We start from the raw sequence: 16,351 nt of genomic DNA, 5'->3' as shown, positions 1-16,351 counted from the left end.
GTTGCACCTTCCTGCCTGTTTATATTCAGTACGTTGTGTTTGGACTGATGCATGCAAAAATAAAATGTTTTTGTTTTTGTTGTTTTGTGAGTTGATTGGAGGAAATGTTGCACAAAAATCAGAGAAATAAATAAGTGTACTTCCTGTTTGAGTGCTTGGGGACGCTCACAGGATTCCTGTTCCATGTGCTCCGTTTAGCTCGCTTCCTGAAACTCCTCAGGTTTGTTGAACGTCTCCTCCTGCAGCTCGAGCGCCTCTCAGGGCTCCTGAACTGTCTTCTGATCTCCTCCAGGGGGCGCTGCAGTAACAGAAGAGAAAGCCGAGGCCTCGGTGAAGGAGTGTTGAGTCTGTTTGGGGTTCACAGCTGACCCGACTTTTCCCCCAGAGGAGACGCTGAGAGGACATTTTAACGGACTACCACAACTGTTGCTTTTCAAATATTATGGATACCTCGCCTCTCCTGAGCGTAGTGGGCGTGGCTTAACCCTCACAGGTAGCCGCAGACACACGTTGGATCTGAGGACGCCGCTCTTCTTTGAGTCACGTTGTTAATAACTTCCTGCTCACCTATCTGAGTCGAGATTTTGGGTCCAGACCTCGACTGTCTGATCCATCATGGCGTCCTCTGGCGCCCCCTCCCCCAGTAGATCCATCAATCAGTCAGTTTGGTGCCGTAAACCCTGATCTACCCTTACGCACCACTAAATCTCAGCTATGCCACAACACGTAGACAGACAATAAATCCAACGAAGAAGAAGGTGGCACCGTCATGGTTTTGTTTTATGTCAAAGTTTAGAGTTGCATCTTTTCCCTGTGTTTCTGAGTTCACTCTTGTTTCCTGATTCGTCTCACCTGTCTGATTCGTCTCACCTGTCTGATTCGTCTCACCTGTCTGATTCGTCTCACCTGTCTGATAAGTCTCACCTGTCTGAAGAGTCTCACCTGTTTGATGAGTCTCACCTGTCTGATGAGTCTCACCTGTCTGATGAGTCTCACCTGTTTGATGAGTCTCACCTGTCTGATTCGTCTCACCTGTCTGATAAGTCTCACCTGTCTGAAGAGTCTCACCTGTCTGAAGAGTCTCACCTGTTTGATGAGTCTCACCTGTCTGATGAGTCTCACCTGTCTGATGAGTCTCACCTGTCTGAAGAGTCTCACCTGTCTGAAGAGTCTCACCTGTCTGAAGAGTCTCACCTGTGTCTGATGAGTCTCACCTGTCTGATGAGTCTCACCTGTCTGAAGAGTCTCACCTGTGTCTGATGAGTCTCACCTGTCTGATGAGTCTCACCTGTCTGAAGAGTCTCACCTGTCTGAAGAGTCTCACCTGTCTGATGAGTCTCACCTGTCTGATGAGTCTCACCTGTGTCTGATGAGTCTCACCTGTCTGATGAGTCTCACCTGTCTGAAGAGTCTCACCTGTGTCTGATGAGTCTCACCTGTCTGATGAGTCTCACCTGTCTGAAGAGTCTCACCTGTCTGATGAGTCTCACCTGTCTGAAGAGTCTCACCTGTGTCTGATGAGTCTCACCTGTCTGATGAGTCTCACCTGTCTGAAGAGTCTCACCTGTCTGAAGAGTCTCACCTGTCTGATGAGTCTCACCTGTCTGAAGAGTCTCACCTGTGTCTGATGAGTCTCACCTGTCTGAAGAGTCTCACCTGTCTGAAGAGTCTCACCTGTCTGATAAGTCTCACCTGTCTGAAGAGTCTCACCTGTCTGATGAGTCTCACCTGTCTGAAGAGTCTCACCTGTCTGATGAGTCTCACCTGTCTGATGAGTCTCACCTGTCTGATAAGTCTCACCTGTCTGATGAGTCTCACCTGTCTGATAAGTCTCACCTGTCTGAAGAGTCTCACCTGTCTGATAAGTCTCACCTGTCTGATGAGTCTCACCTGTCTGAAGAGTCTCACCTGTCTGATGAGTCTCACCTGTCTGATAAGTCTCACCTGTCTGAAGAGTCTCACCTGTCTGATAAGTCTCACCTGTCTGAAGAGTCTCACCTGTCTGATAAGTCTCACCTGTCTGATGAGTCTCACCTGTCTGAAGAGTCTCACCTGTCTGAAGAGTCTCACCTGTCTGATGAGTCTCACCTGTTTGATGAGTCTCACCTGTCTGATGAGTCTCACCTGTGTCTGAAGAGTCTCACCTGTCTGATGAGTCTCACCTGTCTGATGAGTCTCACCTGTCTGAAGAGTCTCACCTGTGTCTGATGAGTCTCACCTGTCTGATGAGTCTCACCTGTCTGAAGAGTCTCACCTGTCTGAAGAGTCTCACCTGTCTGATGAGTCTCACCTGTCTGAAGAGTCTCACCTGTCTGAAGAGTCTCACCTGTCTGAAGAGTCTCACCTGTCTGATAAGTCTCACCTGTCTGAAGAGTCTCACCTGTCTGATGAGTCTCACCTGTCTGAAGAGTCTCACCTGTCTGATGAGTCTCACCTGTCTGATGAGTCTCACCTGTCTGATAAGTCTCACCTGTCTGATGAGTCTCACCTGTCTGATGAGTCTCACCTGTCTGATGAGTCTCACCTGTCTGATAAGTCTCACCTGTCTGAAGAGTCTCACCTGTCTGAAGAGTCTCACCTGTCTGAAGAGTCTCACCTGTCTGATGAGTCTCACCTGTTTGATGAGTCTCACCTGTCTGAAGAGTCTCACCTGTCTGAAGAGTCTCACCTGTCTGAAGAGTCTCACCTGTCTGATAAGTCTCACCTGTCTGAAGAGTCTCACCTGTCTGATGAGTCTCACCTGTCTGAAGAGTCTCACCTGTCTGATGAGTCTCACCTGTCTGATGAGTCTCACCTGTCTGATAAGTCTCACCTGTCTGATGAGTCTCACCTGTCTGATAAGTCTCACCTGTCTGATGAGTCTCACCTGTCTGATGAGTCTCACCTGTGTCTGATTACTCCGTGTCTGTTGAGTCTCTGTGTTTCGTAGCCTCTGTGTTGGTTCATTGTGTGATTTTTGTTCCCTGCTCCTGCGTTTTTTTTCGTTTTGGAGATAAATCCTCCCATGGAGTCCAGACCCTGTTGGAGGTGAAGCTGAGGACTTGATGAGACCGGATGGGAAGACGGGGACAGATCGAGGACGACAGAGGAAACGTGAGTCAGCATACTTACACCCCAGGTTCTTTTCAACACGGTGCGTTTTGTGTTTGTCGCACCAGAAGTGACGATTGCTACCCCAACAGAAAGGCGCCATAAAAGTAGGACGGTGCAGATCAGTTATTCTGATCCCCAAACGCCAATGAATGTGTACTGAACTGAACTGACTCAGACCGTTTGGTGGAAACGGAGCTAAACTCCTTAAAACCCGTGTCCTGCGTCGTTGTGTTAGCATGCTAATGTTAGCGCTCTTTAGCTAGCTGCTAGCTTCATGTAAACTGATCTAAAAACTCTTCATCCAGATAATCAGTGAGTATGTTCTTCTTCTTCTTCTGGACTCAAACAGCTTTTATACACAAGGGGAGGAGCCATGTAAACACAGCTCTGACAACAACACAGCCAGCAGGACTCCAACTTCTCCCTCACTGGAGACAGTCAGGACTCACACACACATTCACACAGGAGAGAGACTTATGTGGAATATGTTGCACATTCTTCCTTTGAGGTGGGCAGGTGATACAAACAGGAAGTGTTTTTTTGCATGCCTGAAGACGGTTCTGGTCGAGTTTTTTGTATTTAGCACCAAAACAGGCTGACACCCTGAACAGAGTCTGACTTTAGGGGAGCAGCTATCTGCCTGCAAAGCTAAAGGACACCTTTGAAATGTGTTGTTGTTTTTTTCTCCAGACCAGAATTCAGTGATTCATGTTGGGTCAAGTCTGTTTTTCTCTATTTAGTGAAATCAGGACAAAAGTATCTCGATAAACTTCCGAAGAGATAAAAATCGATACCTGAGAAAATTCAGGACAAACTTTGTCTTAATCAGAACCGTCTAAATCCCTGTGGTGGAGCCCCCTTCCTGTGATCCCTGGCACATCCCCGAGGGACCCCTGGGTGGCCCTCGGAGCCCACTTTTGGAGCCCTGTGGTGGTGAAACCTAAGGTCCGGTGTCCTCTCTGTGCGGCGCTGCGACCCGCCTCGCTCTGCTGTCACTCTGAGCAGCTCGCAGGGCTCAGCATTTATTTTTGGACTGCCATGGCGTCTGTTGCTTCCATTTGTAGGAAGGGGGGGTCGAGTTGGGCTCAACATGAACCTGCCGCTCTGACACTCCGGGCTGGGACAAGCAGGCAGCAGCCGGCCGGCCGCCCCCCGAGCAGCCGTCGCACAGGTAAACACCCCATAATTGCACCTTTTATTCTCCAGATAGGGCGCGGGGAAGCTGTTAGACGTGTGAGGGAGGCAGCTGGATCCCCCTCCTCGGCAGCAGGCGATCTGACATGTTTGGAGAGCTAAGTGTGTTCTTCTTCTCATTAAAGCACCAACAGGCTGAGCTAAGTGTTAGCCGCGAGCTGTTCTGACTCCCTGCGGCTCAAAAGCACGCTCCGCCTGCACTGTCACTTATCTGTCCTGTGCTGCAATGAGGCATGACTGAACGATGAGCACATTCAAGCTTTAAAGTTTTCTCTTCTTTTAGGAGGAATAAAGTTATTTTCCACTTTTGACCTCCATGTTTTCTCCTGTTCTTTAAAGGGGACCCCGCCTGGAGCCCTCTGAACACCAGCAACAAGTTTTTACCTGGTACGTCCTGACATCTCAGTTTTATATGTTTCAATCCTCTTCACTTCACCCGTGGTTAATGACTTTTTTTTTTTTTTTTTTTGGGATGGATTCTTTTACTTGAGGAGGCTATTGTGGACCCGCTTGGTTTTTCATTACGCTGCTATTATTACCCTTTCCTCTTTTGAACTTGCATCCTGAAGGTGCTCCAAATACCGAGCCTACCAGAGCCTTAAAAGGAGGAGTGGGCTCTCGAGTGTCAGGCAGGCAGCAGGTTCAGGGGGGGGGGGGGGGGGGGCTTTAAAGACAACCAGCTCTGGCCTACATTTCACTGATCTGACACACTGAGGGAGACTGACGATATTAATCCGCTGAATGACGCCAGCGAACCAAAACCCTTTGGACGATCTTATCGTGAACATATCTGGCTCTATTTGTGTGACATGATGCTTCAATTCGAAACCTTCTTTTAGTGCTGTGAGGTTAAAAAAGCAGAAGAACGAAACGGCTCCACCAAATATCTCCAAAGATATAATAAGAAATTTAAAAAAAAGCGTTACTGCTCGAGTGTTTCTGCCGCTGATGTCGAGACTCTTTTTAAACTTTAATGTTAGAGACAGGATGGAGGTCAGTTATGAGAGAGAGAGAGGAATGACATGAAATGAGCCGCAGGGCGGATTTGAACCCGGGACGCCCACTCAGTGTACTACAGCCTCTGTACATGGGGTGCATGCACTAACTGAGGATGCGAGGTAACGGACCTCTGCGTTAGAAACTAAAGAATCAAATCGAGCCGTTTTCCATCAAACGATCCTTCTATGTTGAACTCCTCTTCTGGCGTGTGATTGGTTGTTCTCGTCCATAGTGAGGCTCTATCCAGTGTCACCGGGTTGTGATGTCACGAGGTCGCATGCTCTGCATTCACTTTCACCCTCCAGCAGATATTTATACCCCGGCTATATGCGTGTGTTTATGTGGGAAGAGACGCGAGAGGATCCTGACGCGACAAATCTGCAGAATAAAGCTCAGCATGTAAAAACAGATGTCCTGATTAAATATGAGCTCTCACTCATGAGGTCACATCTAAAGTTGAAGAAGTTGATTCTCTAAAGAGAGATTTTAGTTCACTTACATGTCTCCCAAAATAAATCTTGGTCTTTATAAATTGGGAATATTTTGAAATTGATAATGTGCCTTTAAATAGCCGAGCATGCACGACTCCTCAGAGGGTAAACCGTTTGGAGGAGCCTGAGCAGAACCCTTTAGTTTGTCTAAGGTCTCGTGTATTTTTTTTAAAACGGAGGCTTTCCTCCACTGTCCCGTCCACGCCAAGTGAGCGCGTCAAGTCCAAAACCATGTCCATGATGTGCAGTAATGTTTCTCGCCATCCCGGCGCACGGCGTGACTCCCCCCTCGTCTTCCCCCTGGAAGACGTTTTCTAAAAGTTTGATTTCAGTGACTTAAAACAAAAAGAGGCCTCAACTCGATCCAAAGTACCCATCACACATCCATCGCCATATTTACGAAGGATTCTGATCCATCACATTGAACCCAAGTTTGAACCCAATTCATGTTTCACCTTCGAACGCTGTAATCAGCACGAACTTTTAACTGTGCAGAATAAATGTGAAGAAAAACCTTTTGTGTGCCTTGAAACTTCCTGGAATCATATTTTAGCTCTCCAGAAGATCAACGAGTTTCACGTTAGAAATCTTTCAACAACTCAAATGTTCATGAAATATTTGATGGTTTTTTACGACGATTGCCGAGTTTTACTTTACCTTTAAGCTCCGCCTTTACCATTCGACCGTGAGTGAGATGCATCACTATTAAGATGATATTTGTTCCACAATTTCATGAAAATTTCACGCTTCACATTTTCAAAGACTCCCTTGAACGAAGCCGAGGAACGGAGCTGAGCAGCTGAATGAAAGAAGACCTTTTAAATCAGTGCTTTTATTCTGAGCGTGGCTCTTCATGCTGCCTCTCCTCTCACTGTAGTGTTGCTGCTCCAGTTATAAAAATAGTTTGTTAGAACATCTTTGAGCTGAACGTCGTAACTGCTGATTAAGAACTTTTAAGACACAAAAAGCTGCCTGCATTAAAACACAACTGCAATTAGTGAGCGACTTCAAATAGTGTTAAAATGTGACCTCAGGTTTGGTGCAGTTGTTCTCCTGTTACATGTTTGTCTCTGATGCCCCCCCCCCCCCCCCCCCCCCCCCCCCCCCCCCACTAGGGAGGGGCTGGAGTTACAGAGCTCTGATTTATTGTTTACGGTAAAGTGAAGCAGGCTGTAAAGAGCTGGGAGTCTTAAAAAGAGGAGGAAGGTGATTGGCCGACCTTCCTCGCTAAAATTAGGCCGAGGCTCAGCTGTGAGGCAGTAACATCATCAAGGAAGAAGCCGCCTTGATTCTCATGTTTGTTTGTTTTTCCAACTTGCGTCTTTGACTTTTATAAATAACACTAACACAAACGTTATGATGCCACCATCAACACACATCTATCTGGACTTTAGGGAAGTGTTTGGTAACAAGTGAAAACCTCTTAAAGGTCACATGGTCTCCTCTTCTTCTTCAGGTGAAATCAGTGTCCTCGCTCCTCTTCATCATGTGTGTGAAGTGTGTTGTTGTAAATCCACTCTGATCCTGTATTTGATCATGTCTATAAACCCCTCTATTTCAGCCCTGCTCAGAACAGGCTGTTTCTGTGTCTGTAGCTTTAAATATGTAAATGAGCTGTGTCTGGCCACACCCCCTCTCTGGAAGGGCTCGTGTGTACTCGCTGCTTTCTGGCTCCATGTCCTATTGTTTACGGTGAGAAGGCAGACTCAGAGGGCAGAACAAACACCTAGCTGTGGGAGTGTCACCCACCTGGGGGAGGGGCTACTGCCCTTTGTGATGTCATGAAGGGACAGCTCTCTGTCATGTTTATAATTTAGACTGCAGTACCCATTTTAAACACTAGGGGTCACAGTTACATACTGCTCCTTTAAACAAGGAGACAAAAAGGACGACACTGCCAAAGTAGAAAATCTTTTTAATTTATTTAAGAAAAAGGATAATAAACACAAAGACGTCTCAGTAGAAGGATATAAAGATGACGAGGTGTGCAGTAGTACGTAGACACAGCTGAATACACTACGATAAAAACAGGAAATAAAGTTTGATTGTATGGACCAGATGTCTGCATGATTAACACTGTTGAGATGGAACAGATATATTGCTGCAGAGATCCAGTCAGTTTTTATATTCTTACTTTTATCATTATCATCAGTGTGACACTGAAACTTGGACAGTTTGTTGACAAAGTTTACTCCCCCCATTTCCCCTTGTTCAGACTGTTCGTTTGCCAAAGTGTACGTGCAAAACAGATGACTAAGAATAGAAACATGTATGTTCCCTGACATACAAAAGGAATGATTCAGCTACAAACTGTAGAGGGGAACATTAAAGCTCACAGTCAGATATATATACAAGGAACATGAAAAAAACAAAGATGAAATTGGACAAATATGGACAGCTGATGTGTAAAACTTTTGGGCTCGAGCTGTTGATTTGTTCTCCTCCATTTTGCTGCTTGTGTGATGGTCAGTGGATGCTTGTTTGGGATCCGGCTGGATCTTAAATGTGAGGACGAAGACTCCTCAGTAATCACCATGGTATGAATCTGCAAAAGAGACAAAGAAGAACATGTTAAATATGACAATTTTTCATTGGTATTTATAGTCTTGGTTGCCATCATTACATATGTTGACAAATCAAAATCACAACAAGTTAAATCACCTCTTATGATTCCTAGAGCATCCTCACTTTCCATTTTTCTTGGATATTTAATGTGACCCAAATCAACAAGGATTGAAAAGAAACTCCCAGTTTAATAAAATGTCCATCTTGAGCTGCCAAGGTTACCTCGACATCATAAACACTTCTAAACTGGATGCTGGATTAATATCCCCATGATCCTCGCAAATAAATTAGGACGAAGAACCAAATAGCTTTTTTTTTTAGGATTGTTCAGCAATCATATTTGCCAGATACTCTGATTAAATACCAAGCCTCCTTTGTTGACCGTATGTTTCTCTCTCCACAGGGTGCTTAAGCACTCATGGCTATCGCTTATGGTGCTGTTACTCAGCCGGGCCTGCTTTCCCAGCAGTACCGCCCGCCCCTGCTGCCTAAGCCTGGGAAGGACAACATTCGGCTTCAGAAGCTCCTGAAGAGAACCGCCAAGAAAAAGTCCTCTGCTCAGGCATCTCAGTCTGCTGCACCTTTCCGCTCCAGCCTTTCCCCTGTGAACGAAGCCAGCCCTGACCTCGAGCACAGTGACCACTCCACGCCACCCAAGACTCCAGAGGCCCCGTTCAGCCTCTATGGCGTCCAGCAGCCTCCACGGTTTACCGTCAGGCCGCTGTATCAACACGTGGCATCGCCTTATCCGCAGCGTGCAGCTTATGGTAGAGCGGCAAGGCTCTCACCTCAGACAGTGACGATCCCGTCCTACTCCTATTCCCAAAATGTCACCACGGTTTCATCATACTCTGGATCAGTCCACGTTTCAGTCTCGCCAACGCCAGAGCCAGTTGCCCGTCCACCGGTACCCCAAATATCTCTGCCAGCTTTTTCTGTGCCAGAGCCGACAGTACCAGCTGCTGAAGGTAAAAAGCCAGCGTTTGGCACATTTGGCAACACTCATACTGGTCTTAAACCTGTTGCATCAGTAGGAATCTTGCAACCAAAACTCATAAGTCCTGGTCCGACTCCTTATCAAGCAATGGGGACTGAAGTCTTGATACGACCTCTGACTGTGTTGACCCCACTGAAATCCAAAAGTCCACGACCAACATTCAAAGCAACAGAACCTTCAAAATCACCAAAACCGATGTTTGATGTCCCTCAAATAAGGCTGTACACGGCAAGCACATCTTTCTATGAGACATCCAGGACTCCACCGGTGTATGACACGGCTGGATTAATCAACATTGGAAGCATAGTGCCTCAAAGTAAAGCGGCAACAGAAACAAAGCAAGCTTTGACTCGAGCAACCGAAGTCAAAAGAGGTACAACGCCGACAACCCAGCTATCTCTGTCAGGCTCGGATCCCCAGATGAAAATGCCAACTTTTGAAACCAGAGGAGGTGCTACACCAACTGCAGAGATAAATACAGTAAAAACTCCTACTCCTGAAATCAAAAGTGCCACTCCAACTTCTGAAATCAAAAGAGCCACCCCAACATCTGAAAATAGAAGATCCACTCCAACGGCTGAAATCAAGAGAGCAACACCGACATCTGAAATCAGAGTCAAAACACCAACTTATGAGTACCAATCAAGAATTTTAGCAGGGCGACCTAGAACCCCGGCATACCATACCGCTCGGGCTGCAACACCCGTCTTTGAAGTCTCTAGACCCAATCCTCTCTTGTTCGCTGTCTCACCAATCACAGTAGAGCCAGAGAGGTCAAGAACACCCAAAACAGTTTTAGGTTCAAGTACGTCTTCTGCTTCCTCCAGCATGACGACTTCTGAGCCAAAGTCTACAGAAACCGTACCCAATGGGCACATTCTTTCAGACATGAAACCTGCAGCTAAACCAGTCCAACCAAGCATGACAAAGGCGAAATCAGACACAGATCTGACTAGAGAAAAGATCGCATCCTCTCCAGCTGGCTCTCAAAGACTCTCTACAACTCCTACACCTCAGCCGACAACGCCAGCAGTGACTTCTTACGGCTATCAGCGGCCTAAGACTCCGACATTCGAGGCATCCCGACTTATGACCACATCTCCTGGCTACAAGAGACCAAAAACACCTACATATGGGACATCACCTTCTGGTGCATCACCTGTAGCCTTCCAGAGACCTAAAACCCCAACACAAGTGGCTCAGAAATCCAAGTCCTCCTATCGTGGATTGACACCGGCTGAATATGCAGCCTATGGCGGTATAAAAACATTCACTCCAGCGTTTGGTATCACCAGTTCTGCAAAGTCAACTGAAGAGGAGGTCGGAGTTACGCGAGAGGAATCAGCAGAATCTAAAACACCAAGCCAAGACATTTCTGTGAAGGCACAATCTACGGCAGAGGTTTCGAAAGTCGTCGTCCAACCCAGTGTTGAAGAGAAGGTTGTCGCCACCCCTTCTGTCCCTGTAATTATTGTTTCCCAAGCATCTGACTCTCCAGCAGCCCAGGAGGTGATCATGGTATCCAGTCAGGTTGCAGAAAAGACGTTGATTCAGGAAACACCAAAGGCTGCGCCACCAAACGTGGAGGTGAAAACTCCTGAGAAAAAGAAAGTGGAACCAGTTGTTCAAGAAGTCGCCAGAGCAGAGCCAAAAACTCCTGAGGCCAAACACCGTCCGACTAAAGGTGAAGACCAGGATCCTCTGAAGGCAGTAAGAAAACTTTTAGGCAAAGATAAAGCCCAGAACTCAGAGCAAAAGTCTGAAACTGAGACAAAAGCTGCTAAAAAAGAGCCGGTTAAATCTGTAGCTGCCCCCAAGGCTAAAGAAGTGGTCTCCAAGTCGAGTACTGCAGCACCTGCCCTGCCTGGTAGTGAAGACAAAGGAAAAGATAAGAAAGCAGAATCAGCAACAGTAGGTGAATCCGCTCCTGAGAAAAAGGACGGTGGAGAAACCCTGCTAGCAGCTGAGCCCCTTCTTAAGGTCATGCAAAAGCCAAAAGGAGTGAAATCTAGACTGAGTGGGTGGTCCAGGCTCAAAAAGCACATGGTGGTGGAGCAGGAGGAGCCCAAATTTCCAGAGATCAGCTCCCAGAAGGAGGTGTCAGTGCAGGACCAGAGTGAGGGGAAGAAGGTTGATGAGAAGCCTGTCGACAGGCCCGACACTCAGGACGAGAACCAAGCCAAAGACGCTCCCAAGGCAACGAAGATGTGGGAAGCCGTCCTCTTCCAGATGTTCTCAACCAAAGAGAACATCATGCACCAGATCGAGTTGAACAAAAGCGAGGAGGAGAAGCAGGAAGAGCCAACGGACAAGGAGAAGGAGATACCGTCGTTTGCCCACCGGCTGCCCGTGCTGCTTTTTAGTCCAAAGTTTGACGCCAAAAGGCTCAAGGAGGCGGCGTCGAGGCCGGCGACGAAAATTTCAACAGTCTTTGAGATGGGTTTGATTGGGCGGAAAGGTAAAGACGAGGAACCAAAAGACTTTAACAGAACAGCGAGGGGGTTCACTGGATCTTAAGCTAATATAACATATATAATATAAAGTGCCAAGATAAAAATGTAAAAGGGAAAAAGTGATTTTTATGTGTTTCATGTACAGGTGCAGAAATCTTAGGTTCAGAAATAATGTACAGGTCTGGATTCGTCATAGTCTTTGTGTCAAGCGAATGATGTTTGTGGCAGTGTGGTAGAAAAACTCGGCCTGAACTTTATACTTGACAAATGCTTCGTGTTGCATTTGTGTGACTGGATGTGAAATGTTTTTTGTGTTGGTGGATTAGCTGGAAAGAGAGAAAGCTACATTTGTCTTAAAGTCATTCAGACGTGACTTCAGATTAAAGCGTTTATGTTTTAAGTAACATCAGAGCTTCTCGTTTGTTCCTTTTTGACACACCTTCACCATTAATATAAAGTGTAGGGTTATAGATTTTAAAGTATTTATATGAGTAAGGCCCCTTTCGGAAAACTTGATGATGCTGGGCACGGCGTTTTTTTGTCCAAGCAGCCGCCTGCTGCTGTGCACGCTCGCTCCTCATTGAAAACAACGCGAAAAAACACGCTAGCACTCAGAAAAAAAGCGCTAGGTGGACAGGCGGCCTAAGACACAAAAAAGCCATTGTGATTATTTTCTTTGAAAAATTTAGAAGTTTTCTAGAAGTTTATTGTCTTTTTTTGATTATCGGGAATTCTATAGACATGCATTCATAAAATTTGATCTGACTCCATTTTCCAGGGATCATCAGGACACTTTCTCCAGATTTGAACGTAGTCATCTTGTTAATTCAGGATATTAACTCTGGTTTATCCTATCACAATTCAACTTGACCCTTAACAGGAAAAGCAGCGCTGTTTATCCAAAATGAATAAATCAAATATCAGTAATTGCAGGAAAATGGAATGAAATCAAATGTATAGATGTACTGTATGGTATTTGTCATAGAGGGGAAATTTCTTTACAAATCATTAAAATATTTGTCTTTATTCAAATGGTGCTACTTGCCAAGAAACAAGAACACATGCTACGTATTGAACGCATATGTAGAGTATGAAGTGATTTATTTTAAAGGCTTTAGGTAGGTGAGAATGTTTGTAGTTGAATTTTCTTGAAGTAACAATTGAACGACCTTTTCGAGATCATTTGACCTTCTTGATGTTCAAACAGGAAGTGGTGAGACGGAAACTCTGATGGGAACAGAGCAAGGCACAGAAAGATGTTCTACTTTGAAGGGAGAGCCAGGAGAAGATTTACTGAATGAAAAGTGAGGAGGGCTTGCTTGATGATTAAAAAAATGTGCAGTTTATCAGTGAAAATCTTCTTCAAAGTGAGTTTGAGTCATTTTAAAGGTCACATATTTAAAACACACTTAACCATGTTCCTCTAACTCTAACATGTGTCTCTAGTCTGTCTCCAAACCCCCCAACTATGACAAAGTCCATCCTCTCCGTCTTCTGCCTGCTCCACTTTTCAGAAAATGTGTGCTCAAACAGGCCGTTTGGAGATGTTCCCTTCATGACATCACAAAGGGCAGTAGCCCCTCCCCCAGGTGGGTGACACTCCCACAGCTAGGTGTTTGTTCTGCCCTCTGAGTCTGCCTTCTCACCGTAAACAATAGGACATGGAGCCAGAAAGCAGCGAGTACACCCGAGCCCTTCCAGAGAGGGGGCGTGGTCAGACACAGCTCATTTACATATTTAAAGCTACAGACACAGAAACAGCCTGTTCTGAGCAGGGCTGAAATAGAGGGGTTTATAGACATGATCAAATACAGGATCAGAGTGGATTTACAACAACGCACTTCACACACATGATGAAGAGGAGCGAGGACACTGATTTAGACTGGTTATAAAATAGAATAATATGTGACCTTTAACACATATTTAAGGTCAAAAAACATCTCTGTGATTGGTCAAAATCCTTCAGATTCTCCAGATCATGCATAGAAAGAGAATTGCTCATATTTAGACGCATTCTCAGTTTTTATATCAGTTAGTCAGCTGCTGATAAGTGTTGATTTAAAGCTCCACTCCAGATGTTAGCGGGATGGTGAACTGTGAGGACAAGGTTTTAAACGTTTCTTCTGGTTTGTCTTCTGCTTATTTTTTTTATCAATATTCTTTCTAAAAAAAAATAATTGTTTTTTGGAGTGTGCTCTTGTGAGTGATTTTTTTAAATGCAAGAGGAAGATTACTTGTGATTCAATCTTTGACACTTAAATAAACAAGCACAGTTCACTCATCGGGTCTCTATTTTGTTGTTTGACGGCTTCACCTCAGTCATGGTCTGTGTTACATTTAGGACTTTAATGAGACTAGAACAGTTAGTTAGTATTACAGGAGCCACAGGAGATCAGCGACGTTCGATTTATTCAGGACAGGACGAATTAAAAATATTTTAACTTCCCTGAACTTTGAAATGTATTTTGATATAAAATGTAAACCAAACATAAACCTAAACAGTTTAAACGTTTTTATCAGTAAATAAAAAAAAGTTCAGGTAACTTCTTATAAACTTTGTTGCAGGATTTTCCCTGTTTCGCTGTCACTTCCTGTTTCTGATCTTACCAGATTGTCCATTGGTCAACTGGTCCATGTCCTCGCCGTCAACGGGAATCTTTTCGTACTTTCCGTGACCGGTGACGACAAACTTGTACTTTTTCCCAGCAGCTGAACCCTGAAGAGAAGAAGACACGTTTCAGGGTCAGTTCATCATCTCGTTACGATTTACACCATCACGAGAAAACATCAAAGTGCTCTCTCACCTTGGCTCTGTGTCCCGGCTGCTCCGACGAGTCTCTGATCCCCTCCCACATGTTCTTTTTCTGCATCACGTCTCCAGCCTTCACATCCTGACAAATCAATAATCAATGCTCCGGCTCGCTCACAAACACTTTACACTTATTCTTTTCAGCAGTTGAGTAAAGATCAGCTGAAGCTCACAGAACGTGTTCACGTCGTCTCTCTGACTTACCGACGGCCTGCTCGGAGACTGTCGGCCGCCATCAGACGGACCTCTAACCCACTGAGTGATCCGGTTGGCCACGCCCACCTTCAACCCTTCGGTTTCCTGATTGATCAGAGAGAAACAGTACGACATCATCAGCCAGTGTTCAACGTGTCGAACGCCTTCGTCTCATGTGACACAGTAAACGCCGTGGGATTAATATCGGCCGTTAAATCTGCGACCTTTGACATCGGGGATTCTCAGCAGCTGATTTGTTAAAGACTCCTCTTTAATTCCTCACCTTGCAGGGCGCTCCCTTGCTGGGACTCGGGTTCCAGGCGTCTCCCGCCTCGAACAGGTTTTTCTTTGAGGCGACGACCTCGGGCGAGCTGTGCAGGTCGCTCAGCGGTGCTTTCACTGCCCGCAACTCCTGAGAGTTCTTCACAACAACGAGAACAAGAAAACAGGTCAGAGGAGAAAAACCTTTCAGATTTCTCTTTGTTACACTTTGTGTTAAGTTTAAATCTCTGCGTGAATCAGAGTCTTTGTGATGACCCCGGGTCACTGAGCGAGCCTGTTGATTCGCCCGTGAACTGGCCGAGGTGAAAACAGGGAGCGGAAAGATAAAAACAAAGCGTCCCCCTCGTATATCTGTCCGACTCCCCCGTGCTGCCGAGTCCTCGCCCAGGTGCTGCAGAGATTTATGGACGCAGCGCAGAAAGGGTCAGAGCTGCTTTGTGCCGCTCAGCTGGTTTGAAACAATGAGGGTCCAAAAGTTCAACAGACACACGGAGAGAAAAAAAAACACAGGACTGGATGAATTTAGAGGAAATGACATCATCCGTCCTGGATTGTTTCTTAAGCAGCGATATGATCATTCAGCTGTTTTTGTGATGTAACACGTTCACCCGGGTTCAACTCAGGACTGTGTAGTGTCCCTGCAGGGGGCGCTGGAGTCCTCTGTGTGTTCCTGCAGGGGGGCGCTGGAGTCCCCCGTGTGTCCCTGCAGGGGGCGCTGGAGTCCTCTGTGTGTCCCTGCAGGGGGCGCTGGAGTCCTCTGTGTGTTCCTGCAGGGGGCGCTGGAGTCCCCCGTGTGTCCCTGCAGGGGGCGCTGGAGTCCTCCGTGTGTTCCTGCAGGGGGCGCTGGAGTCCCCCGTGTGTCCCTGCAGGGGGCGCTGGAGTCCTCTGTGTGTCCCTGCAGGGGGCGCTGGAGTTCTCGTGTGTTCCTGCAGGGGGCGCTGGAGTCCCCCGTGTGTCCCTGCAGGGGGCGCTGGAGTCCCATGGATGGCGGTCTCCGTGCTGGAAATGCTGTCTCAGGCTAACTTTGAGTCAAGCTAACGACAGGCTGAGAGCTGAGGCCACGCCCACCTGTCAATCAGCTCAGCTACACGCCTTATTGTGAATAACTCTGATCCTTCATCCAATCAAAACTGCTGAGTCATCAAAACATTCCCCCCCGTACAGTGTGTGTGGATGGAGACATGAGCTAATCACACCTATTTGGTTTTTTGAAGCAGGCTGTAAACATGTTCATGTCTGCTGTAAAAACAGGCTGTTTGAATGGGTGTGTATG

At 46.3% G+C, this 16,351-nt stretch overlaps 2 protein-coding genes across 2 annotated transcripts in view; one reads left to right on the top strand and one right to left on the bottom strand.

Moving 5' to 3' along the window:
• The first annotated feature begins 4,137 nt into the window (after nt 1–4,137).
• On the top strand, nt 4,138–12,201 carry prr33 (proline rich 33). Its single transcript, XM_079345828.1, has 3 exons — nt 4,138–4,264; nt 4,627–4,674; nt 8,746–12,201. Exon 3 carries the CDS (start codon nt 8,761–8,763, stop codon nt 11,854–11,856), a length of 3,096 nt encoding a protein of 1,031 aa, XP_079201954.1. The 5' UTR covers nt 4,138–4,264; nt 4,627–4,674; nt 8,746–8,760; the 3' UTR covers nt 11,857–12,201.
• The window catches only part of lsp1a (lymphocyte specific protein 1 a), an 18,502-nt gene continuing 9,831 nt past the window's right edge, over nt 7,681–16,351 (bottom strand). Inside the window, exons 7-11 of the mRNA XM_079345837.1 lie at nt 15,080–15,217; nt 14,806–14,901; nt 14,597–14,683; nt 14,400–14,508; nt 7,681–8,322 (exon numbers count right to left, since the gene is read on the bottom strand). Coding sequence (XP_079201963.1) covers nt 8,300–8,322; nt 14,400–14,508; nt 14,597–14,683; nt 14,806–14,901; nt 15,080–15,217 — 453 coding nt within the window. The 3' untranslated portion in view covers nt 7,681–8,299. The remainder of the gene's footprint in view (nt 8,323–14,399; nt 14,509–14,596; nt 14,684–14,805; nt 14,902–15,079; nt 15,218–16,351) is intronic.

The sequence above is a fragment of the Symphodus melops genome (genome assembly GCF_947650265.1).
Source record: "Symphodus melops genome assembly, chromosome: 6".
Classification (NCBI taxonomy): Eukaryota; Metazoa; Chordata; class Actinopteri; order Labriformes; family Labridae; genus Symphodus; species Symphodus melops.
This window is presented reverse-complemented; position numbering and strand designations above follow the sequence as displayed.